The sequence below is a fragment of the Amphiprion ocellaris genome, chromosome 19 (assembly GCF_022539595.1).
Source record: "Amphiprion ocellaris isolate individual 3 ecotype Okinawa chromosome 19, ASM2253959v1, whole genome shotgun sequence".
Lineage (NCBI taxonomy): Eukaryota > Metazoa > Chordata > Actinopteri > Pomacentridae > Amphiprion > Amphiprion ocellaris.
The window spans coordinates 26,594,209-26,621,787 of record NC_072784.1 but is presented as its reverse complement, the minus strand read 5'-3'; the positions used below and the strand labels follow the sequence as shown (position 1 = coordinate 26,621,787).

The 27,579-nt window shown below is 39.3% G+C and overlaps 1 protein-coding gene across 1 annotated transcript in view; it reads left to right on the top strand.

The window, feature by feature from the left end:
- The window catches only part of LOC111565363 (alpha-1,6-mannosylglycoprotein 6-beta-N-acetylglucosaminyltransferase B), a 75,068-nt gene that overhangs the window by 41,336 nt on the left and 6,153 nt on the right, over positions 1 to 27,579 (top strand). The window contains exons 9-16 of the mRNA XM_023265410.3: positions 12,001 to 12,132; positions 15,957 to 16,090; positions 17,072 to 17,202; positions 18,018 to 18,023; positions 19,981 to 20,136; positions 20,335 to 20,481; positions 20,606 to 20,722; positions 24,157 to 24,231. Of these exons, the coding sequence (XP_023121178.2) occupies positions 12,001 to 12,132; positions 15,957 to 16,090; positions 17,072 to 17,202; positions 18,018 to 18,023; positions 19,981 to 20,136; positions 20,335 to 20,481; positions 20,606 to 20,722; positions 24,157 to 24,231 (898 nt within the window). The remainder of the gene's footprint in view (positions 1 to 12,000; positions 12,133 to 15,956; positions 16,091 to 17,071; positions 17,203 to 18,017; positions 18,024 to 19,980; positions 20,137 to 20,334; positions 20,482 to 20,605; positions 20,723 to 24,156; positions 24,232 to 27,579) is intronic.

Below are 27,579 nucleotides of genomic sequence, written 5' to 3'. Positions count from 1 at the left end.
TTTTGTTTTCTCTTATTATCCTATACCATGCACAGACATTTTGCAGATGGTGTTTCTATTTTAATTATGTCTAGTCGGGATCTGCGGAGCACTTGACAGCACATTAACACAAGCGGCAGGTAATTTCACCCTGTTTCTTGCTGCAAACATAAAGACGTGTCTGAATTGCATTATCGGTTACCCTGAAAAGTGATTTAACAAATGTCAAATTCGGGGTCAAATGTGTCTGTAATTCAACCCTCCTACCTGGAGCACTGGCAGTAATGACAGGCATGCACAGGCATTCTACAATGTAAAATAAGAAACTTGAAATCAAAGCAGTTTTTCTCCTCGAAATTCGAACAAAGAGCACTTTTGCGCTGCCAGTCTCAGGTTGTGCCTCTCCATAAGTGCTGATGCACTCTCACCCTGAAGTCTTCTGTTTGATGTTTTGACGGCTCGGGATGAAAAGCAAAAACAGCAGCACTGTTAAAAATAGCCAGAGGAGGCCATCAGTGAGACAGCATCATAAAGATTTGTCTTCAGTACTGCTAAATAACAAGACTCGATCCACCACAACATTAAGACCACTTACTTGACCATCTCGTTAAAATGCATCATTCTCCTGATGAACCCTGAGTCCCTGCAATCATGTGGATATTATTTTGGCTTGAATCACCCTTCTAAACATCATTGCAGACCACATGTATCCCCTCCAGCAGGACAGTGCTCCCCACCACATGGCGAAAAAGGCTCAAGAACAGCTCGAAGAACGTGACCAAGAGCTCCGCATTTTGACGTGGCCTCCAAACTTGCCAGATCGTGAGTTTGATCCATAAACCCCCAACTCACAAGACCAATCTTTTACCAACATCCCGGTGCCAGACACTGCAGCACAAACAGCCCCCTCAGATTCTGTGTCCTTGCAAGTCCAAAATAGTTTTATTTTTTGCAGCATGAGCACACTGTTTATGACATTTTAAGAAAATTAGGTCCTTTTAAGATGCTGACAGCTCAGAAAGTGCTTCATGAGCAGAGAGTGAAGAGAAAAATGAGGACAAACTGCATATGAGCTACTGATTTGGCATTAAGGTCCCTCTTACTGAGAAATGATTTGGTGGGTTTAAAATCTATTTTTTTTTATGGTATTCCTTTTTATTCTATGTAAAATAGCTAAAAATGTTTATTGTAATTACGCTTTACACATTTACTCAGCTGTTCAGTACAATGAAAGGGAGCTTCTTATGTGCTGTGACAGCCACCATATTCTCATTAGCTTCAATTAGAGCCAGATAGCGCACCAGATCAGCTATTTCTGATCGTAATAGCAGCAGAAACCTGAGATTTTGTCCTTTATTCTGCCTTATGTGGTCGATTAGCATGCCAAACCCTGCTTTCTCTTACACAGAGTGGCACGTCAGCTCTCCTCTCGGCCCATGCAATTCCCCTCACACCAAGAGCCTTCTCTCCAGCTGACCTGCAGCCCTCGGTAAACTACTCGCCCCCAGCCTCAGTCCTTCATATGTGCCTGGAAATCTGCCTCAGCCAATTCCCCTCCCTGCTGGACGTATGCACCCTTCCTTTAAGAAGTAATGTAGTGCGACTGCAGACTCTTTTTCACTCATTTGTTTCTCTGGCTCTTTCTCTTACCTGACGTTGTTGAGCTGCTATGGTGCCAGTAGCCAGCTGTGAAGCAGAGAAATTGTGCCCAGTGGTCGTTGTCAAGTGGAGTAAATTTATACAAGTCTTGCACCTTTGTTCTTCTCTTTGCAGTCTTTTTTTGTGCCGTCCTTCCCTCTCAACTTATTGCTCTCGCTGAGGTCTGTGCAGGTCATTAAAACCCAGATCTTCAGTTCTGCAGAAGTCACTTTCATACTGCATTTGCATGTGTGTGTGTGTGTCTTTAAAGATATGCTGACATTATTTGGTCTTGTTATCGAATAGAAGATGATGAATTTCTACAGCTTAGAATTGCTTTCTATGCAGCCAGAGCCTCATATAGTTTATATCCCTGTGCCAACTCCAGTGTCATCCAAAACCTATTAAAAACCAGTTACCAGAGAAGCATAAAGTTGCATTGGGTGGCATATACTTCCAGTATGATGAACATTGCTTATGACTCATTCTGAAACAATTCTCTAACTTCATTAGAAGAGAAGCTAAGTATTACTATCATCTCTCAAAGCTACAGCATCTCCATAGCCCTGTGTCTGCACTGGAGATTGATTTTACTGCACAAACACAATAATAATCAGTGCAGTCAGACCATTCTCTAACTCTGTGTCTGTGTTGGAGAATGGTCTGACTGCGCTGAATATTATTGTTTGTGTTTTTCTGTTCTTTTGTATTTCTTTAAACCAATCACAATCATTGTGAGTTGCACTAGGTCCAGAATGCTGCAACAGTTTCCCTGCAAAATAGTGTTTGCGGTAGCTTTTGGTGGAACATTTTCATTAAGAGAGCGCTGTCATTAAAAGTTCTAATCAACAAAACAGCTAATAAGAGCTTCCTTGTTGGACAATCCAAATCTTTGTCAAAACTTGCCATTTTTAGTGTCTAGGTTAGAACTTGGAGGTTGTGGTGATTGTTTCCCATAGCCCAATGTGTAGAAGAGGAAAATGTCTTGCAAAAGAATACAGATTTATTCCTGCAGTCTACATCCAGTGAGTCAGACTAAACATCACTGAAAAAACTACAGTAAATAAAGTATACCAGTATACAATGGTGCAGCTCTAATACGTGTCCTCTTGGATGACATTCGAGGTGTACATCACGAAGAAATGAGTTGGATCAGACTGTAGCTGCACAGATGGTTGGATAAATTCACTGGTGGTTTTGGTCTTTTCATGAGATTTGTTGATAATGATAAAAAGATAAAATAATGCCAGCCTTATCCTTTAATCTTGTGGGCTTGCATGAGTGAGGGAGATAAAGAGAGAGAGAGTTGTTTGTGTCTTCTTGTGGATGCCTACTGTACGTGCGCTGGAGTTACAGTATGTGTGCGTACCCGTTTCCACACTCCTGGCTCCTTAATGCACTTTAATCCCTTTACACTTCCCTTAAAGTTGCTCTGGATTTGCATATATCCAATTAAACCTCTGAACAGCAGCAGCTTTAGTGGATCTGTGAGGAGCAGAGTCACGTACAGTTTCCGCTCTCAGTCACTGTAATACATCTGCTCTCACATTAATGCACGTCAGCATTAAACTATGAGAGCTCGCACAGGCCATAATAATAATTCTAACTCCTGCAGTGAAATCTTACACCATTGCACTCACACACACAAAACTGGTAAGTGAAACCTCACAGAACCTCTCGCACACATTTTAATGTATCACAGGATGCATCTGTGGTATGGGCGACTGTTAATCGTACATTTTAGAGCTATTGAACAGAAACATGTGAGACCTGATTTAGAGCTTCTGGCCACAGTCATAGTGTGGGTCCACAGATGGCAGAATTGGTATGTTGGTTCACTGCTTTGGTCCAGAGTGAAATAACTCAACTATTAGATATCTGCATCATTAAATTTGGCGCATGTCCCTCACAGGAGGAACGGCAGTAACTTTAAGGACTTTTTAACCTTTGATCTAACACCATCACCAACCCAAAATTACAGTTTATTCAACCTCAGTTAATTCTGTCACCAAATATGTGCAAAACTAAAAATAGTCCACACAGATTAATTTTTAGTGCAGATAAATAAATGCTCAGCCAACACACTAAGCTATGAACATGATGGATATTATATCTGTGTTAACAGTCGTCATTATGAGCACGTTAGCATGCAGATGCTTGCAGCCTCACAGAGCTTCTGGTTGCAGGCTATTAGTAACTTTGACTATTTCTTCACTTTAACATATAAAAATGTTCTCCTTTTAAATAGGCTAGCTAGAAGAAATAATTTCAGTTTTGGAAAATGGCAAATACTCGGTTTATTTGAGCGGTAAATATGTGATTTTCATTAAATATCACGCTGTTTTTTGTAGGATTTTATGTTGTCATTTCTTACTTTATTTACTGTGAAGCACTTTCTAATCTGTTTAGCTGAGATAAAGTTATATTTTCTTGTAAACTTCCCTGCCTTAATGTCCTAAAGATGCTGCCAGCTGCACCTTATTGTATCCACCTGACTGCATATTGCACACAGTACAGGGAGCAAAGTACAGCTAAAGCGAAAGCCCTTTTGTTTGTGTAAGCACTGAATTGCTGGGGTGTGTACCTTTGACTGATGAAACCGCAGCTTAAAGCACCACTGGCTGGCACACCAGTGCTCATTATCCCATCTACTGCAGGGGAACTGGCCGCCACGTCTGCTTCCACAAAGCTGCAGTGCTGACTAAATATGTTCACTGTCCAAGGAACGATCGATGGCTTCTTGTTTCGCAGGTATTTATGTGTGCAGAAGCAGGATGTGTATTGGAGCCAGGTAGCAAAAGAAATAGTGGAAGGTTATAGATCTGTGACTCCAGCTGCAAAACTTTCACAAGAGGACACAGTTTGATAACACTGAAAACTTTTTCAACCAACACTGATCTGTCTTTTCTTCAGTCCTTCAGTAGAACTTCAGTACTGCATTGCCTCTTTTGCAGAGAAATTTTCATCACTTTGGTCACTTTCTTGTCAGTCATGTTAATACCAAAGCCCCACCATGCAAATTTGCTGTAATCTCACAGACTACATTTTGTAACTCTAAGATATAAGTGGTTCCGTAACATGCATACACACTGCATGTGAAAAGAGTGTGTACAGTGCTTTCCAAAAGAGTGAGATTTGGTGTTTTCACCATTAGTAGAACAACAATATTGGACTTTTGCCACGTTTTTGCCAATGCTATTACAGTGCACATGTTTTGTTTAGTTTTTTATTACAGAGAACATGAAGTCTGGAGTGTCTGAAGTCCTGGAGTGGAAATAACATATTTTTATGCCTTCTCTTGTCATGATGCCTCCTGGCAGGTGGTGCTTTTCAAATGCACACATTTGCTAGAATCAGAAAACTATTTTAACTTAAATTCCCTATTATTTTTTAATGGAACATTTTCTACCAAAACTTTACGCTTTTAATCAGACAGGCTTATCTAAGTGTCACATTGAAGACTTTAGAATACCAATGATGATGCTAATGTTTCATTGTGCATCCCACATTAACTGAAGATGTTTGGATTTGAAATCCAAAGATGAGTGTGAAATTAAAAGGGCGATTACCACTTTTATTAAATGACCGTTAGTACATAATTCATTTCACTGTAACATTGAAATAGGTTTGTTGTAGAATAGAATGATAGCCAAGTGCAAACCATATGGGCACATGTGACCCGACTGAGGGATACCTGGTTCGATTTCTGGCATGCAGCTTCCCTGTTCTCTCACCCACATTTCCTGTTTCTCTACACTTTTTCTATTGAATAAAGGCCCCAAAATAGATCTTTAAAAGAAATGACTGTGTTGGGCCCCTACTTTCAGGTGGGCAAACAAAAGTTAGTGACTAGCTCACAGGAGGAATTCATTGCCCAGGTGCTATGCTTTTGGCACACATGAAATGCCAATAGGTATCTAGCCTTCATCTTTTCATCTGTTGAGAATGTAGTTGGAGCCAGAAGACAAACACCAATATAAAGACCAAAGAACTGACAATGACAGAAAACAGCTGATCGGTAAGGAGAGAAAACAAAAAAAGTCACTGAGAAATGTTGCACATGAAATGGATAAACCAAGTAGACTGTTGTGGAAATCTGGATGAACCATAGCAAAAACAGTCAAGGTGCAACAGTGTTTGTAATTTATTAAAGAATAAGAGTAGTAACGATGAATAATAAAGAAGAGAAATGCAGAGTAAATATTTCAGCTGAAAGGCAGAGCTCCAACACCAGGCTTGTGTTCAGAGGTCTGACCAAGATTCAGACAACAAATGCAAACTTAAAATAGTATCTGTCCTTCACAGAGCACAGCTATGCCTTTCTCATGAAGACAACAGAGGCTCCTCAACCGAGAAGTCTCACAGTCTTGGTGTTATTAGAAATAAGATGCTTGACGCTGGTCACAACATAATCACATACCATAACAGAATATTAGAAAACACATTCACGGTCAGGTCTATTGTGTGCTCTGATCAACAATCATGCCCAGACTTGTTTGTGATCGTCAAATACAATTCATCCAAGTACTAATGAAATTCTAATACAACATACAGCAGTTTGGAATGTTTTGGATGAAAAAAAGAAACTCAGACATCAAAAACAATTTAAAAAAAAAAACACAGGACAGGTAACCTACAGACACCTGAAGCTGTGGGGAAAATCCTTTGAGCCGTCAGGAAAAATCTCAAAACAACGGCCAGTGACATTACTGTCCGTCTAGAGATCACAGGTGTAAACGTATCACAAGCCACAGCTTATTGGAGAGTTCTGCAGCAGAGATACGGAGACGATACTGCTAGATGCAAACAACCTGTCTGCAGAAAGGATCCAGACATTGGCTTTGCAGGAAAATTCAGAGACAGGAAAGAGATATGGACAGATGAGACCAAAATTCACCTTTAGAAACATGACTGATTGCAAACAGTGACCTGGGCATACATGGATGGAACTAATCTTACATCCTGCAGCACAGAATGGTCTGATTTTTCCTCATTATCAATCTGCTATATCCAGGAGTGGACTGGGGCAAAAACTCAGCCCTGGCATTTTTGGCCCAGACCGGCCCACAACATTATCACTTAACTGAATCAAGCACTAATTTTTGAATTCAAGGACACAAACAGACAGAAAGGTCGGATTTACATAACAAAAATTCAAAAACATCTTTAGAGACCTGTACAGACTTGTTGTCAAGTTGGAAAAAAATTGCAATGCAGTAGAGTAGGCATATAAGGTACAGTCAGAGAAAATTTATTAAAGCGAAGGTCCAGAACATCACAGTGTCTAACTGAATTAGTGTGATATATGTTTATGTAACCTAGTAGTTTTATTAGTGTCTGCATGTAATCAATAACTGACCATCAAATCAAATAAATTCAGTACAGTTCAAAAAAGATTTTGATAAAAAAATTAAATGATATAACTGTACATCTTAAAATAAACTGCAGAACTTACAAAAATAATGACTGAACAACCTGAACCAACTTATATCAGTCAATCAAATTTTATTTATATAGCAATTTTCATACAGTTAAAATGCAACACAAAGTGCTTTAGAACATTTAAAAACACTATAAACAAGAAAACCCATCCCTCCCTCCCTCCATATATCTACATATATGCATACAACTACACATCCACACGCACGTACACACATACGCACACACACACACTCTCACCAGGTATTGTTAAAGATATACGTCTTTAACAATACCTAAATCTCAAAAAATGTAAACTATTGAACACTTGTAAGTTTTTTTTCCCTGTCTGGTATCACTCACCTTACATCCCTGCTGCTTAATGGAAGAATTGAGCGACAGTCAGGGTCATTCTTAAACACATTTGGAGCTCACTGGTGAGTCTGGAACCATATATGGTTTTGATTATGTTCATCGTTCAGAAAGCTGCCTCACAGCTGTATGTTGAGCCAAACATAGTCAGCATGTGCAGGGCTACTGTCCTCTCGGTGTCGTGTTATTTGTCTTTCTATTTTGTCTGTCCTCTTCTCGTCTGTCCCTCGCCTCTCAACTGTTTTGTGAACGCAGAGCTTCGATGTTTAGCTGCTAAACTTAGGCAGCTGCAATGCAGAGACTTCATTGGTTGAGTAGCATCACATGGGATGCCTGAACTCGTACATAATTGATCTGCGTGTTCCTGAGCCGATAACCAATGCCATAAACACTGGAAAAGCTGCTCCGGGATAATAGAAGCGACCGGTTAAATTTAAAATGCCATTACAATTTAATGTTTACAGGTCCAGGGGAACCTGTAGACCAGCCCCCAATAGACACTGGCCCACCGGGACAGTGCCCGGTATGCCAGATGGCCAGTCCACCCCTGGCTATATCATTTGTAGTTCTTAAAACCAATTACAATCGTATTGGATGACGGATGCTGTAACTGTATTCAAAATAGTGATGGGGCAATTGTTTTGGTTGAACATTTGCATACAGAGAGATGAACACTGTATACTATCCATCCATTTTCTATACACCGCTTTACCCACATTAAGGTTGTGGGTTGGCTGGAGTCTATCCCAGCTGACTTAGAGCGGAGGCAGGGGACACCTTGGACAGGTCACAGGGCTACATATAAAGACCGTAACGCTCGCATTCACAGCTACAGACAATTTAGAAATACCAGTTGACCTCAGCTTGTTTTTGGACTATGGGAGGAAGCTGGAGTACTCAGAGAAAACCCATGCATGCACAAGGAGAACATGCAAACTCCATGCAGAAAGATCCTGGGAAGGCGGGGACGTGACCCGGGGATCTTATAGCTGCAAGGCGAAAGTGCTAACCACTGAGCCACTGTGCAGCTCACACTGTAAAATGGCTAATTCACCAAAAGAACTAGCATTGTTGCCTGATAGCATGATCCAGATCCTTAGAAATACTAGAAACTTTGAATGTGGCAGGTTACTAACTTGAAAGATGTTGTTTTATGTCATGAAGGGAATTTTGCAAATGGTAACAGACAGAGTCAGACTAGTCACTCGCTTTTGTTGATGACGATAAATCAGATGATAGCAGCAACAGGATGAATTCTAAAATGTAAAAGACAAGTTTTGTCAGGCTATGTAGAAAACAACGCCCCCAATCTCACTTGCCAGACCTTCATCCGGCAGCAAGACAATGAGCCCAAACACTCTGCAGAGCAGCCAAGGCTTTTAGCAGAGACAAAAACAGGAAAGTGTTGCACTGAAAGGCTTTAAACTCTATTGAGCATTTTATCTGCTCAAAAGGAGGTTGAAGACAGTGAGCCCCGGTGACAAAGATCGGGTGAGGGCAACTGCTTAGAGAGCCTGGAAAAGCATTTCCAAAGAAGCTAAGTATTTAGCAGTGTTAAATGTTACACTTAATGCTGTCATTTCATTATAGAACTGTGCAACCAAATAACAGGCAATTGCTTTTATTTCTATTGACGCCAACTAACTTTTGCAAACTTTTGAGTAAATTTAAAACGACAAAAGTTTTTTTGATATGAAATGACAATCTGTGTGTGCATTTAAGTAGCAGGATATAAATATGAAAAGGTTCTACTTTCGAATCATTGTCTTTTTCTGATCTTGAATTTAAAGGTCTAAAGAGGCCAAAACAACAAATTTCACTGTAAGTCTGTAAGGGGTCACTGATTAAATCTACAAAAACTACTACAGTTTTATTACATGTGTAATTTGGATGGTTTAGTTTTGTTTTAGCGTTGAGACTTGGCTTTTGGGTTAAATTTAGAGTAATAACAGGCCACAGTCAGTGTAAAGGTCCAGGTTAGAAGCTAAAACTAAGGTCAGTAAATTGCTATGTAATGAATAATACTCAGTGCTACACAAGTAGTGCAAATTAGTATCAATCTTCAATACTGCAGTTTGCTCTTTCTGCAAGCTGCATCCGACTGTTTCATGTCACATTATCTTGGCAGGCAATGAGCTGTCTTTAGCATACCGAGAATTTTACAGATCTGCACATCCACTCACACTTCCTGTGCGCTGCTGTTTTGTACTGTGGTGTAGCTGTTAGGAGCTGCTGAAGTTTGACAAAACAGCACTTTCTCTTGTGATGAAAATAGACGTGCTTGATTGCGTTTTTCCTCAAAGTGCTACCTTGATCCCAGCTGAAAGCAGTGTGCTCTGAAGCTGCACTGTACTTTGTCATAACAGACAACAAATTTAAATCTGCTGTCTTTCCTGTTTTGTTTTGTTTTTTGGGGGTAACTAGAGATTCTTTTATAAGCTGCTCTCCTCTGGTTTTATTCATGCCAGAATATTTTTCACACAGCAGCTTCTTGATTTTGAGGTCTATCAAGCAAGACACACAGTAGCAACATAACAAGCATCTAATACAACATAGAAATATGAATATACAGTACATGGGATTCACAAAAGTTGCCCCGTGAGTAACACATGATCAATATATACACGATCTTGTTCTAAGCAATGCATCTCGTACAGAAGGCACTCCTGCAGCCAACGTTACATGCAAAGTGCCTGAATAGTATCATGCCAAAGACAGATTCTGCAGAAGTAATGCTTGAAAGCAGCGATCGCTTCGTATCCGTCAAAGATGTGTGGTCAAATAAACGTGCTGCGCCTCTCAGATTATATGTGTGTTTGTCTTTTGTGTGTGTGTGTGTGAGTCTGAACAAGTTGGGCAGACAAATTGGGCGACTCCCCATTGCGAGACAATGCTGCCTGGTTGCGCTGATTTCTGTGTTGTACGGTTGAATGGTTCTGCCGTCTCGCTGACATGCTTCACAGTGTGATGGGGTCTTTCATTCTTCCTGTCTTCTGCTCACTCTGTCTGTCTTCCAATCATACTGAACTCATGCACACCTCTCAAGTGTCTTACAAAGTCCAGAATTTAAGTTTCGATATATATTCTTTTGTATTATCCTGTTGATACAGATCAGGGTGAGTGTATATTTAACCTCTGAACTTCAAGCAGTTACTGGCCATTTCTTGCTCCTGTCTTATTTTTATTACTCACTGTGGCATTTTTTTCACAGCAGTATAAAGCCCTGCACCTCGATGGAAACAGCACAACCATGATAACATTATAGCTGTATTATACCGTGTACATTTATACAGTGTAATACAGTTATAATGTTAAAAAAAAAAGTCATTTAAAAAAAAAAAAAAAGAAAGTTGGTTTTTGCTTTTTGTACAAAAAATATAAAAACCTGAAATCAACATGTGCCCAAAGGTGTTACCATTTTTTGAAGTAAAGAAACAAGAAAAGAACTCAGAGGGCACAATATTCCGCCAAGGCTGCTCAGTTGTTTTATCATTTCCGACGACTGAAATCTTGAAAAAATTTGTGGCAGAAATCACGGCAACATAGTGTGTGGCCATTTAATATAGATGTACCCATAAACAAAATGATCTTACGCTGAGCACAAGCTTATTTTATGTATCTGTACGTTACCAGATACTGAATTGCGTGACCTAAATATATAGCGGACGATGGGAATTGATGGGACTCTGAAATACTCTCACAATTTAATCAATTGTTCCTTGTGTCATTTCTGACCTTCTCTGAAAATTTCATCCAAATCCATTAGTTTGTTTTTGAATAACATTGCTAACAGACAGACAGACAGACAGACAGACAGACAGACAGACAGACAGACAGACAGACAGACAGACAGACAGACAGACAGACAGACAGACAGTGATCGTCACATAACTCTGCTGTTCCTTGGCTGAGTAACAAAACATGACTACCACAACTAATTAGTTTTTATACTTGTCTCCTCACTGCATTATGCAAGCACTGCCTGCCATTCAATCAAATTCAGCCCAAAAGTTCTTGAATTTCTGTCACATTTTCCTAACAATGCCGCAGAATTTTTTCCTTCTTTAGAGAATCTGTTGGGGACACAGAGCTTGTTTTTTATAAGTTTTTATATCAAACACGTTGGGATCAAACAGCAATTTCAATGAAATATCACAGTGTTAAGCTTGGATCTGTTTTAGTTTTCAGACTGAACGGCATATCTCAGATGATTCATTCGTGATCAGCAAGCATCAGCCGTTGGAAAGCTGAAAATGCGATGATTCTTTTTGTTTTTACAGTCTTCTGGTTCTGAGAAATGGTGTCATTTTGATAAAAAGAAAACATGCCTTTTGAACTTGCTGGAATTTTGCGGTTCACAAGGTTAATGCAAAAAAACTGACAGATGATTGTAAGAAAAGAACGATTCAAGAAAACTAATGAAACAGACGGAATGCTGTGATTGGCTGCAGTAAAATAGTTTCTACCTGGCTCATGCTAGACTTTGACAGTATTTGCGCTATCTCTCATAAATGTTCGTGGAAGCTCGTGAGACTTCTTGTGTGCACTGCTTGGCTCAGGGTGAAGCTGAAAGTTCACCTGACCTTTGTGCAGGTTTCTGGGTGTCCCTCCAGGAAGAGGAAGTTGCCCTCTGACCGGACCTCTGCCCTTTGACCTCATCTACACCGACTACCACGGCCTGCAGCAGATGAAGCAGCACATGGGTCTCTCTCTGAGGAAGCACAAGTCAGTCTTTTTTTTTTTTACTCTCTTTTTCTTTCCAGATACTGTAATTTCTGTTGGTTAACCAAGCTCTAAGTGCAGTGTTTCTTGTGTCCCTTTTAGTTAACAGTAATTGCCTTTCTGATGAAATACTTCACTGTTGGCTTGTTCACTGGCTGGGTTACAGGCTGCTAGACACTGGGCCCTAATTCCACTCTGCATCAGCAAAATTCTCCCCTATCCAATCTGGCCTCTTTAAATACTAATCAATGACCCGAGTGCCAGCTTCTGAGTGGATGTCACATTGTTTTACTCACATCCATTCTAGGCATCTTGGCATAAGCTGCCTAGCTTTTCCATAGGTATGTGTACTATACGAAAACACAGCACATTTTTCCACAAATGCTCCAACAAACCAACATGTTTCAACACTGTGAGCAACTACAAACTCTGACAATAAATGCAGTTGGCAAAGTTTTTGGTCTTTTGTTCCAGCTGGGCAGCAGTGGAGCAGCCACAGAATAAAAGCAAATCCTCTTTTTTTATTTTCCCCAAACAAAGAAAAACAAAGCAAAACATTTTTAATGCAAACTGGTCTCTGGCTCTGGCTCCAAATCTGTTCATGAAAAGGAAAAGAAAACAAAACATTTAAGTTATGGCGGTGTGAAAATAATGAGAATCATCAGGGGTATTATACAAGGGTTGGATTATTTTGTCTCGTAAGAGGAGACGGGTGCTCGATTCATTAAATAACTGAGCAGCAGGGACACACATTTCACAATCAATCTTTATTCTTATGCATTTTGAATTCTAAAAAACACGGCAGCAGCAAAAGCCTCCACTGACTTCAATCAACATCAGTCCAAGGTCGGCTGATCGACCAACACTTCAGAGCTGTCACAGACCAATACTTTCATTTCCTCCACAGCCCTGATACTGATTACAGATGCAGGGCATTGATAAATCTTATCAACTTGGATTACATCAATTGATTTCTTACTTCCTAGTGTGAATATGTACTGCTGATTAAGTGCTGATAAGTATTTTCTGTACGTTTTCTCTTTAGTTTCTCATTGTGAACTACATGTAAATGTTCCATACCATTTTTTTTTTTGTTTTTTTTTTAATCTGTTTGATTTCCTTTACCCTCTGAACTCTAAGCTGTTTCTGGGCTCCTTTTTACAGAATTTAAAGGCTTGCAACTAGGGATGTCCAAGAATATCGGCCCACTCATGTTATCGGCCCGATATTGGCATAAAAATGCATTATCAGTCAATGTCGTTATCGCTTTTTTTGACTATCATGAAAACCGATAAAATAATGCCTGGATTTTGCCGGCATTTACTGGCGCACAAATGATCATGTCATCAAACTGTGTCCTGAAGCGTGTAAACAACCGTGATGGATTTCCAGTGTACTGCGCTGGCATTTGGCTCAAAAAAAAAAAGATAGGACTACATTTCCAGTCGAGTTAGTCTACCAGTGGAGTGAGGGGAACGCAGCTTTTGCTCTCAACCAAACTAATATCACTAGCCAATGGGAAGTAGTGGGGGGTCTTAGAATGAAGTTGAGATCCAGCTACGGGTGACTCCATTGTTGTCATGGTACAAAAATCTTTAACAAATCCGTGGATTCAGACTATAAGCCGCATCACTGCCAAAATCTAATCACTTGGTCCTTGTGTCATTTCTGACCTTCCCTTAAAACTTCATCCAAATCCGTTATCCTGCTTTTTTTGATTAATGCTATGCGCAGACAAATAGATGGAAGGAAAAACGTTTGCTGATTGTCACATAACTCCGTCGAGTTCCTTGGCAGAGTAAATAAAAATAAAAGGCGCTTCCCGAGGTTGGAAGAGTTAAACAGAGACGCCAAGAAAATGAAAATGAAAGAAAATGTAAAGAAAATGAGGGAGCCAGGTGCTTGCTTCTGTACCGTGTGCTCAAAAAACTCATGTATGCAACTAACAGCAAAAAGTGCTGCCACGTCATGAGTCAGACCCCAGCCATAAAGCTGCTGTCCTCTGAAACTCACAACACGTTTACCAGGAGCAACAGCCACCGCTGAGGTACCGACGTCAGACTGACCGGGTTTGTGATTTAAAAACACAAACACAAATCAGCATGCTGATTCCATAAATACACATGGCATAGCACCAGCATTTAAGAAATGAGCACTTTAATGTTTACTATAGTTTGCTGTTATAAGCTATATTTTTATTTATTTTTTGCACTGTAAGTGTTTGCATAGTTGTATTTCAGAGTAAGTAGTGCAAATGGTGTCCTTTTCCATGTCTATTACTGATTGGTTGCTAAATAATATATTTGCACCATGTTGTAGTCAGATGGAGTACCTACCACCACCTACTGATCTTTTTAGTATTACTATAATCTGCATTCTGAGTTTGTGAAGGCAGATATCTTCATTTCTTATGAATTAGCTAGATTGTACCCCAACCCCCACCCAAAAGGAAGAAGTTCAGGTTTTGGAATATTTTTCACTTTAAGCCCTGCAAGTGTGGCTGCAGTAACAAGTTTGCTGTGCCTGACTAACAATATGTCTGTGGTTTGGAATTATTTCCAAGTCCACATATATCGGTATCGGTTTTGGTTGATATCGGAATCGAAAATTGAGAGTTGGACGATATCGGCATATCGGTTTTTGGCAAAAAAGCCAATATCGGACATCTCTACTTGCAACTCTATGGAAACAACACAACCAAGGCTAGAAGTAGAGAGAAGTCAGAAATGTCGTCTCTTGAAAGTGGAACTTCTTTCTGTGTTTTCTTTTTCCAATAATAGAAAATATAACTGGAATCCACATGTGCAACAGTTTTGCAAGTTTCTGCAAGTATAACAATACTGGGTAGTTCTACAATCTACTAATGTTTTACTACTTTTATGTTTCCACAAGTGACTCTTGTGTTTCTTGGTGTAAGCAGTTCAGCTGAGAAGTCCCTGAATTTTTGTCTTGTGACTGTTCATTGCAGTTGAATGGCTTCACAGCTGCAGAATTTATTTATTTTTATAGAATCTGGTTATTGTAGATGCTGTAGAAATAAGACATATCAAATAAAGTGATTGTGATGAAGTGTTATATAAAGCTTAAATTTGGTTTACTGATGGACAGCACATCACAGATGATAGAAATCAGATTCTTTCTGTTTGTCGGATCTGATAAGTCATGTAAATCTGCCCATTTGTTAGCGATAACATGCCAGTCAAACCCTCAGGCGGATTTTGGGGCTCAGAGGGTTAAACAGATTTGAAGATGTTTGAGTATTGATGTACTGAAAGCTGTATAATATATTCCCTGTTGAAGTGTTGCCTTGATGTTATCAGAGAGAATTTTAAACATTCTGTAGTCTATCCCAGGACACTTGCACGTGTAAAGAGAGATTAGCATCTTCTTAAAATTTGTTTGGTTTGACTCAGATTCAACCGGGTTGTGATCTGTTGCAGCAGAGGGCCGTGTGGTGGCTGTAAAACAAGGCTGTGATTTAAGCATCAATTGTCTCACCTTGAGGCCTGTGTGATCTCAGCTCAGCAGGATGGGGGCAGGCGGGGAACATTCACATCTGTCATCTCTGACAGCTTTACAACCCAACACTCTGACAACAAGTCACTGTTATAGTCCTGAGATGAGCCCTCATAGCTCAAAATGAGACTAATATTGTTTTTCATGGCTTTCGTTCCTGTTGCTCTGAGCTTTCTCTGAGCATGTAGACTCTGTATGTGCTGCTGTTTCTGGCTTTTCTGCGGCTTGTCTGACTCATTTAAGGGAGGAAGTATTGTCTTAAACAAGACAGTGCTTTGTTCTAATTTTAGCTGTTTCTTTTGTTCTTCCAGGTGCCACATCCGAGTGATTGACACCTTTGGCACCGAGCCTGCTTACAACCACGAGGAATACGCCACTCTGCATGGCTACAGAACAAACTGGGGCTACTGGAACCTTCATGGGCAGCAGTACATGACCATGTTCCGTATGTGGACCGTCATTTCATTCCTCTATCACAGATTCTCACTTTGCTCTTCCTGAAATTGAGGATGCCTCTCATGTCCGCCGTCTGTCAATTCAAACGACTGCTTGAATTTTCACAGATGATTATTCGTCGAAAAGTTGACATCTGATGCATGTGTCTGCGCATGCGTGTGTGTTATTCGTGTTTTTTTCATGTGGGAGCAGATTGTGTGAGCTCACGAAGGCCTTGGGCTGTCGAGGCTTTGAGGCAACAGACAGAACTCAGTCAGAACAGCTGCGCCTGCACAGATGCTTAAAGCCTCCTACTGTGGCCAAGCACCACCACCATCCACACATGGAAATGTGCAAAAACACAAGCGCACACACATTCATGTCACATTAGGTGAAATTGGTGGCAGAGGAAACTTCAGATGTTTGCAGCCGTCTCCAATTAATTCAGCGATAATAGGTAGCACCAAATAATTACGAATCTTGACACTGAAAGGTGTCAGCTTTCATCTCAGGCCAGAAAATCGACTGTTTCGTTCTCCTTCCCACTTGACAAGTCCTTGCTGTAGTAGATTTCCTTTGTGTGTGCTACCATTAATTGAGTTGTTTTATTTCCTGAAAGCTGAAAATGTGCCGTATCAAAGCAGCAGTCTGCCACTTTGCACAGCTTATTGCACTGATGAAGGAAGCACTTGCACCACCAAACGATGCCATCAAAATTTCTCAGCATCAGAATATTGAAAGCATCCTTAAGCACCATTTTTTGCGTTTCACCACACTCTACCATACAGATGACTGTAATTGCAAATTACTAAAAAAAACATGATGAAATTGAGCTCTCTAGAATCCCAACTCCGCTCCTTTTATTCGACATTATCTAGACACACAGCAGCTTGGATGTTCACAACATCTCCCTTAGTCTGACCACATTTTTTTGAGACATGAAATGGACTTGGAACACTGCATTGCCACTTACTGTGTTTGTCCTTGGCAGCCCACACTCCAGACAACTCTTTCATGGGTTTTGTGGCGGAGGAGCTGAATGAGACGGAGAGGCTGAATATTCAGAGAAACAAGGTTAACAATATGGCTCTTGTGTACGGCAAAGAGGCCAGCATGTGGAAGGTCAGTATGACAACATAACCTCTGTATAATTTAGTTCTTTTTTTTTTTTTTACATTTCTTGTATGTTTGTGAGAGGAGGAAATTACTTTGCTTTATTTATTGCATGTCATTACATTGCTGCTAGTAATGGAAGCTACCACAGCTATAATGTGTGCATTATATACTTTATAACAGTGCTTTAGACAGTGGTTTGAATACAATAAAATTAGGATAAGTTTGGAGAACTTCTGAATATTACTTTCCTTAGCTGTGAAACACCCACAATACTTAACATTTCCTGCAAACAAATTCCTCCTTCAGGAATCTGGCCTGAAGTCTGACGGTAGAGGAGCAATTGTTTTTGTTTAGAGTAAATTTTCCCTCTGAGGTACTGCCAAGGTTTCTCGCTCTTACTGTAACTTTGATGTGTGCTGCAGCCTCCCTCAAGGTTTGTTTCACTTGAATCTGGCTGTAGCTTTGTTCTAGCACCGCCACAGCATCCCCGGTTTCTCAGAACAACTTGAGCTGCAGTGTAGCATTTGTGAATCTGAGAGATTGCTGTGTAAAAGCCGGTATTGGGGTCTCTCCAGATCGAAAATACCCCCATTGTTGACAGCAGCATCTTTCCTCCTTCTCAATTTTTAGGCTCGCAATAGAGATTTGGGGCTTGTAAAGGTCCTGTGAGAGGAAGAGTGACTAATACTTTATGTCATGTTATCCCATTTCCTCTACATCTGTCTCTCTCGATTCTCTTCTCTCCTCTCTGCGCTTCTGTTCTCACTCTGTACTGTGCTGTGTTCATCAACTCATGATGCATCATTGATGGATCCACACAGCTTCAAGTAAGTATACCTGCTTTTCACTGGCATGACTGGTTCTCCAAATTTAAGTGTTCCTAGACTTTTTGTTGCCTAAAAATATGTGGTTCCACTTCAAATGTGTAGGCATAAATAATATATAAGAACATTCAAATGTCCGTTTAAGATCAGTAATTTCAAAAAGTGTATCAACTAACATTTAGACCTAACCAAAATATACTGTAAGTAACACCCTAAAACATTTATGAATTAAAGCGTACAATAAACAAGTCAGTGCTTTTTCTTTTGCTCTGGCAAACATGCAAAACAGACAACACAACAATAACAACAACAACAGCCCAAAGCCACAGTCATCAGTTAAAGATTAAACTACAAACCTTTTATAGTCGTCTTTGAAGTCGATCATTTCTTCAGTGTTGGATGTTGTGCTGACAGTTTTTTTTTTCATGGATTATTATCACTCTAAGTAAAAGAAAGTGTGGTTTCATCACTGTGTTGCTTTGAGACATTAAAATGGCTCAAGATGAAAAATGAGGATTAACACTCAGATGACATTTCTAAATGATTTATGCCTTGAAGACATAACTTTCGTAAATAATTCATAATACTCCCCCAGAAAACTTTTTAAGATAAACTAATTCAGTTTTTCTAGTAAAACGATTCAAGCAAATTGTCCCCATAGGGCAATAAAAGAAGATACACACCGATCAGTCACAACATTAAAACCACTGATGGGCGAAGTGAATAACAATGACTCTCTTGTTACAGCAGCACCTGTAAAGAGGTGGGAGATATCAGGCAACAAGTACATTTCACGAAGCTGATGTTTTGGGGAAGAGATGGCAGCAGAATGAACTAGTAGGCAAAGCTGGTGGAGGCTGGGGAAACCTTGGGTCCTGGCCTTCGTGTCTACCACCTACCTAAGCACTCTTACAGTAAAAAGCATAGTGTAAATCTTGTTAGGGAATGTTTTGAATTTAAGGTTTTTAATTGGCTTTCAAATTCTCCAGATCTCAATCCAGTGGAGCATCTATGGGATATGGTAGAAAAACAAGTCTGATCTATGGAACTCACTTCAAAACCTCTAAGTTATCGTGGCGTCTGATACCAAAGAACACTTTCAGAAGTCTTGTGGAGTCCATCCCTTGATTGGTCAGAGCTGTTTTAAAGGCGTATCGGGCAGGTGGTTTTAATGTTGTGGCTAACTGGTGTATATTTTTAACATTCCTTTGGCTTCCACAGGACTGTTACGAGTAACCAAGATGACTATATTAGTGTTAGAAAGAGCAAACTCATTAGATCTGCTTGGGTAGGTCTAATTTCTCTCACCCTACTCTAGACTTTCCAATACCTTTGGACATTTTTCCTTTGACTTTTCCAAATGGCAAATCAGCTCATTTAACTGGTGAAAGCGGCAGTGGTGGTGTTGCTGGTGAAGTGATTTTCAGTGCATAAAGTAAACATAGTACAAAATAATTTGTGAAAAGGCAAATGAAAGCATATCTGGCATCCTCGGACAAGCTGTTTGCAGTCAACTGAGACTGGTTATGTAGCTTGTGCTTTAACGTAGATTATTGTTATTGCAATCAGTTCATAAAGTGGGACTTTAGCTTTGAACTAAATCACCGTGGTGCTTCAAAGATGTCTCCTATTTGGTGCACTCTGCACTTTGACGTGAGTTGATAAAGCGGCATAAAACAGCTACCTGCTCTGCAATGATGCCAAGTATTCTGTGCATACTTCAGTCAGTGTTATTTGATGTTCTAAAGGGAACAGACTTAAAAACCATGTCAATATATGGTAAACACAAAGCTAAACTAAAACTGATAGACATTTGGAGGACTGAGAAAAATTTAATTTGAATGCAAATAAGGCTGACCCACCCTTTTAGCAGTGTTTGTGCTGATGAATTAATCATTTTACAGTGCCCCTTTTTAAGTGCTAAACTCATTTTGCCTCTCTCTCTCTCTATGTGTCAAAGGGTAAGGAAAAGTTTCTGGCGATTCTGCATCGCTACATGGAGATCCACGGGACAGTGTACTATGAAACTCAGCGTCCTCCAGAGGTCCCCACCTTTGTCAAGAACCACGGCCTGCTGCCTCAGCACGAGCTACAGCAGCTGCTCAGAAAGGCCAAGGTGGGTGTCCATTAATGAGGCTTTCATGAGCTCAGAAAATGCTCCGATGTTTACATTCACAATTTCTGCATCATAATGAACTGCTGTAAAGGCATTTTATGCTTTTGTAGGGTTGAACGTCTGCAAATATTGACCTGGATATGAGCAGCTCAGTGTGAACACTCGCAATGTGCTGTTCTCTCTCATTTTCCCAACTAGCTATTCATTGGATTTGGCTTCCCGTACGAAGGTCCTGCCCCTTTGGAGGCAATAGCCAATGGCTGCATCTTTCTGCAACCCAAATTTAATCCCCCTCACAGCTCTCTCAATCATGAGTTCTTCAGAGGGAAACCCACCTCCAGGAAGGTAGATGCTCCCACTATTCATATTATACATAAAATGCACTGCGTACACAGCAGCAGTATATAATCTTGATTTTCTGTTCTGACTAACTGTGATTTTGCTCGTATTCCACTTATGCTTCCCTCAGGTGTCCTCTCAGCACCCCTATGCAGAGCAGTATATTGGCAGGCCGCATGTCATCACTATCGACTTCAATAACTCTGAAGAGTTTGATGCAACCATCCGTGAAATCATGAGGATCGATGTATGTTAATTTTCTGCTGTTTGCCATCCAAACTCCACAAAGTAATGGCCTTCTAATATAATACCCTACCCTAGTACACACTGCTGCACAATAGCATAGGTGAGAGCATAATTTGCTCTCACAGTCGGGTTTGACCCACTTTGGAAGCCCTCAGCTTTTAATAGAGCTCTTCATCATTGCATCCGACATTACAGCAAAATGCTTAGCTGGCTCTCTCTCTGCTCTCTACACTCCTAATTGCTTGAGATATTGAGCGGCTTAGTAGGTAAACTGTGCCCACACCTGGGTGTACATGGCAGCTTTCCAGAGGCCAGCCCCGTAGGCAGTAAGCATTGTCCGCAGCAGATCGTATTAATCAATCACACTGTGCTCAATCTGTCACCACAACAACGTAGAGCTACTGCCAAGTCTCTCATGGTGCCAAAATGCACATATGCCTCTACCTGCCAGGTGTGTTAAATAGACCTTATGTTTCCTGCTGATAGAGGCAAAATGAAGTTGTGGAACTGATACATTTGTAAAATGCAGATCCTTATAAAAGGAAAAAAAACAACACTAATAATGAATCAATTATTACTTTGCAAATGGACAGAGCAGAGCAGAAAAAAGTGTTGTTTTTGTTGTAGGCTTGACAAGTATTACTGCTACGAACATGCATAATTAATTCCCAGAAAATTGAACTAAAACAGATGTAATTTGTCAGCTGTGATTGTGGGGGGAATGTTGAACATGTGCGCTCATTATGGCTATACCTGTTAGTGAAAATCCAACAAGACAGAAGTAGAGAAATGCTAAACATATGTAGCATATATTTATTTTCTATGTGTCGGACTATTTCTTGGCTGGGAACAGTAATTTCCTGCAGTCTCTGCTGGAAACCTGGCAACTTGTTGCCTTTGCTACACTTCAGGTTTTGTGCAGACATGGTAATTAGTGAGCTGATGTGGATTTTTCTTACCTCTGGAAAAAGTCTTGCCACATGACAGCCATCTTGGTAATGCCTCCAGGCTGTTATTTTCAGCTAGCAAGACCAGATCCCCATCTAAATGAATGTTGGAGAGCCACAACTGCACATTCAATGGTTCACACAGCATAAAAACAGCATGTAGGAAACTCACCAGTCAAATCTAACGAAAAAGAGGGAAAAATGCTTAAAAAGGTTGGTGACTTTGCCCTAAAATACAGTTTAAAAAGCATCATTTTCCCAAAGTGTGATTGCATTAGTGTAGCAACATGATTGGCTGGATGATTCCTGGTTTGGTGGTTATAAAGCAGATGATTGGATTTTTTGAGTGGAGGGTGGGACTTGTGTCATACAACCATCATCTTTGTCATTGTGGATTGTGTCATAAATTTCTATTCAGAGTTTTTAACTGTGCTTGTTTTTTTGTCTTTGGACATCTCCAACCAGGCTGTTTTCCCCTATTCCCAGTATTTGTGCTCAGCTAAGCTAGCCAACTGCTAATTACGACACTAGCATGCGAGTAGTATGAGCTTTGTCTTGAAACTCAGGATAGTAAAGCAAAAAAACTTATTTACCACTTAAACAATAGTAGTTTAGCATACATCGATCAACCACAATATTAAAACTGTAATATGGTGAATCCTTTGGCTTCTCTGGGTTGCAAAAGTGGTTCCTTGGCAGATCAGGGCTTGTGCTGGTGTATCCTACAGATCTAGGGCGTATGGGGGCCTTGGGCTCTTGGTCATGTTCCTCGATTTGTTCCTGAGAGGTTTTTGCAATGTAGCAGAGAAGCTGTTACAACATCTAGTAACAGCTTTTGCTTCTAGTATCTCTAAAAACACTGTTGATGTGTGTGATGCATGTCAGAGTAATATCCACATGAATGTCAGGACCAAACATTTCCCAGCAGAACATTGCATTGCAATGAGATGATCAATGTTCTACACTTAATTTATCAGTGGTTTTAATGATGTGGCTGACTGTTGTATGTAATATGATGTTTAATCTTAAAAGAAAATCCCAGTACAAAATGATGTACATGTATAGATGGAATCCAGTGCAGCAGAAGTAGTAGTCTAGATCCCAAATGCTGAGTTTCCTTATATGTATTCACAGCCAGCTCAGCATTTAATGTTTTTACTCACATCTTTCGACGAGGTTTAGGAAGGTTATTTCATAGTGCTGCTGCTCTTATTTATCGATGTTAGACAGCTTCTTCTGTCAGTCTGAAAAACTGTTGGCTCAGATTTTAATGACACCATGTCAACAGTTCTTGATGGAGGCGAAGACACAGGCAACTGATAAAGAAGTACTAAAATGTCTGTAACACCTGCTTCATCTACCTCGCCAGCTGGGCTTGTGTGCTTTTTTTTCTCTGGACATGGCAGCTACCAGCATAACATGCCTCAGGAACTTAGACGAATTTCTTTTTTATGTCATCGATGATGGCATGAAATAATGAATGTTGCCGACATCTTGTTCTAGCCAAGCAACGCACTCAGTTTTGAAATATAAATTGAACAGTCATTTAAAGAATGTTTTCTGCTGCTGAATTCAAATCACCCTCCATGAAGCATTTTTTTTCTGTCTCTGACATGGATTCTATTATATAAAGATGCCCAAAAGGCAAATTGCATTGCAGAATAGCTGATGAAGTGCCAGATACATTTCATTAAACTCAGATGAAATAAAGTAATAAGAGAGTGCTAAAAGGAACACAACACTAACAGGAACCATTTATCAATTTAAAAGCTTGAGTGCTTTGGTGGTGTGATAGTAAACAGTAAAATCTCTGTTTAGCTACCATGGGAGACATTCAGAGGGGATCCTGCACCGGAAATCCTGACGGAATGTTTTCTATCCTGATACATTTCATAATTACAGATACTATCAAGCCACAATAGATTTAAAATGCAGTAATTAATGTAAAACTGTCTCCAAAGATGCCAACCTACAGGCATTTTTCATAACAAGTGAGGGTTTTTTTTTCCTGTTACTACTGTGATTCTTCTAACCCTATTTGCAAGAAATACAAGAAAGAATAAGAAAGACTATTGATCAGTGGTCTCTCTGTGAATTTTAATACATTATCTGTCATCAAAAATCAGACAATGAGTGATGTGCATTTGCAGCAACACTGGTAACTGCAGCTGAAGGACCCAAACTACACCAAAACATCCTCCCCAGTGCTAGCTGACCCGTGGTCTGCTGTCAGTTTAATCCATTGTTTGACATATTGATGTAGTCGTCACTAAAAATAATGAAATCAATTTTCAAAGCTGTCACCTGTGATGTATTAGGTCATTGATTTTAATGTGAGGCTTGTGGCATGATATAAGCCTTTCACAATTACGCTAATGAATATGTCAACTTTGATTAACTATCAGATGCTCAGTTCCTGTGATTACAATTGCTCGATTCTATAGATGCACTCCGCTGTTTCTTCATCTGTGTGCACATCTGTCTGCAGGTGAAGCCGTTCCTGCCCTACGAGTACACCTGTGAGGGAATGCTGGAAAGGGTTCATGCCTATATTCAAAACCAGGTGAGTCTCAAAACTCAAATCAGCAGGGATGATCACAATAATCAGCATAACATCGTATTTTGATGGTGCATTCTTTGCCTCCCAGTGGGGTAGGATGCTCACAGTTTTGTGTTGTGAATAAACCACATAAATGGAATGTGGGCCTGAAGATTAATTGTTCAGTTATTTGTGTCTGGCTCAAATACTGTTGCCCTTTTCAAGTGTTAATGGCCTCCGGCAACCAGAGCTGATAATAGAATGCGAAATTTGTAATGCAGTGCAGTAATTTGTTACTGAAACTACTGCAGTTTAGTGAGCAAGCAATATTAATCAGTTCCCAATCACTGGTTTATACAGATAAGTGACAGCATTAAAACATGGACACATGAATGAAGTTGTGTATGAAAACAGACACACAGGGAGCACAGCAAAACAAAACATGGTAAAAATCAATCAGGAGCGCGCCAGACAAGATCCATTAAAAGTGGAGGAATACTGTAACTGTAAAAATATTTACAAAACATTCATAAAATAATCATATTTTTGGCTGATTTACATACAGTAAAACAGTGTCCTTTTACAGTCACACACTGAGAAAGAACAAACTGCTGTTTGTTAAAATGTGGACTTTTGATGTGGAAATGAGTTTTTTTTGTTTTTTTTTACAGTCAGCATGTATAATAGTTGTTTCCTAGACATTATCCGTCATATAACAAAAAAGGGAAAACCTTTTAAATATCTGTTAAAACATCTGTCAAATAAACCAATAATAAATTACCATCTTTTTTAATGCTGAGCTTACATGGTTTTGTCTTCTGAATAACGACACATTTTTGCTGATTTAAATACAGTAAAAACTGTGTAATTTCACAGTCAAATTTTGTTAAAGAAGAAATTCTAATACATATATTTAATGTATACATTATGTATTGTTTTGGCCTGTTTTTTATGATTTGCATCCAAGTTAATACTGTTTCTGTGATTTTTTAGATATTATCTGTAATTTAAGAAAACACGGAAAATCTATAAAATATCAGTCAAGAATATTTAATTTTAATTTACCATTTTTCAATCCTTAATATGCATAATTCTACTTTCAAATAACTGCAAACATTTGTAAAGTACTGATGTTTTCTGAGGATTTTAATACAATAAAAAAAAGTGTAATTACATTGTCAAACATTGTATAAGAAAAAATTATAATACAGATTTTTATCTGTTTTACCTGTTTTGTTGTTTTGTTTTGTTTACAATTAACATCTAAGTTAATACTGTTTCTGTGATTGTGTTAGATATCTGTAATTTAGCAAAACATGGAAAATCTGTAAAACATCAGTCAAGAATATTTCATGTTTACCATTTTTCTATCCTTATATGCATGATTCTACTTTCAAATAACTGTAAACATTTGTACAGTACTGATATTTTTTGAGGTTTCAAATACAGTAAAACAAAACAGTGTAATTACATCGTCAAATATTGTATAAGAGCAAATTATAATACAGATTTTTATGTTTTACCTGCTATGTTATTTTGTTTTGTTTAATTTTTTTTTACAATTAACATCTAAGTTAATACTGTTTCTGTGATTTTATTAGATATTATCTGGAATTTAACAAAACAGGGAAAATCTGTCAAATAACAGTATATTACAGTTAAAACTTGTTTTAAAACCTTTTTTTTCAGTGTACAGTGTAATGTAGCTTCATTGGTGTATCTGTATTGTTTGTACAGGATTCTTCAAGAGTAGCAACTCTCACAAGATGCCTGAGAAATGATATGGATATTTTATTTCTCTTAACCCGAACTCATGAATCGTTTGTTCATGACAAGTGTCATAACAATATTGATGATACCAGTCTTGGTATTGGATTTGAAAGGAAATAAGGGATATTGTGCATCACAAGTATGGGTTCTTGTTTTGACATTGGATCGATACTGGAATAAGCTACAACCTGTTTCCTTGGTGTCCTTCTGTTGTGACCAAACTTCAGCTCCTGAAGCACTTTGAGTTTTGTGGTTTACTTTGCAAAAATTTGGGTCCCAATTTCAAGGATGCATTCTAATAGAGATAAATAACAATACTAGAGCAGATTATTAACAAGGAAAAGAAGCATAGCGTTTAAACAGAAGGTTGAAAACACGGAGGATCACCTCTGCTCATTAGATCAATCTTCTTTGCAAGTTGTCTCAGCTGTTTTGTTGACAGGAGACAGGAACTAATTGGCTGCTGTAGAGCTTCAAGTGTTTTGGTGGAGCTTGATGCTGCATGTTGGATCTTTGTTCCTCAGCCGATCCATTGTATTTCCTCAAGTCTTTCTGCAGCAATTTTACTTGTTTATTATTTCTACACGTCTTTGAACAGACGCATCTAAACCCGAAACCACGCTGTCAGTCATCATGTTCAGTTTCTTAATTTTTTCATGTTTCAAGCCAGTTATTTTTGTCTCCTTGCATACTAGTGTTGAATAGGCTGACACAGAAGCTGCAGCTTGGGCAGGTTTGGGCAAATTTGATAACAAATATCATGGCTTTGGGCTGATTGGGTCGAAAGTATCGTGGTTTAAATGTCAAGTAGCAATGTACTGAAGAAGAAGAGGTTATAGAGACACACTGCTGAGTGTAGTACTCCTATAATATTTATTTAATTCTTCTGTGATCCTTTAGTAGCATCTGTGTTCCTGGTTATACACCCAATACCAAGCCTCATGTGTAACCACATATTTAATGATTACAGAGACTTGTCCGTAGTGTATTCTTAGAAACATGGAAACCCTACCTATATAAACTCACTCACTAAACACTGCTGCATGGATTTTCAAGATGTATGTACTTGATACTTTAATGCACAATTATAAAAAGGCAATTGTACAAAGAGGAATGGAAACAGAATTGTTGAATCACAAATTTCACAAGTATGGTTAAGGCATCTTGCTACAAAATAAGGAGTTGTCACTAAAATGAATGAAATAAATGAATGAAACTAAATGAGGGCACATAGATTAAGTAAATGCTGTTAAAAAAAGAAGACATTATTTGGTGTTAGGGGCACCAGCTAAACACTCTAGACTGCACTTTTGCAATGCAGTGTTGGAGTTTCCTGTTGGTCTGTTTATAAATGTGTCGAGGGCCAGCAGTTTCAACAGGAGGGACTCACATGCACAACCTCGTGCACTTGGCCAGATTGACTACCAAAATATGAAACAGAGAGTCTTGAATTGCAACACACAGAGTATGTGACTTTATTCTCTGAGGATGCCATTAATCTGCTATATCTTTACATAACTGTTTCCTGCTATGCTAAGACTATATTTATGTTCAAAATCTAATATATTGCGCCCTCGAAGGTTGTCTTTCTGGGGTAATAAT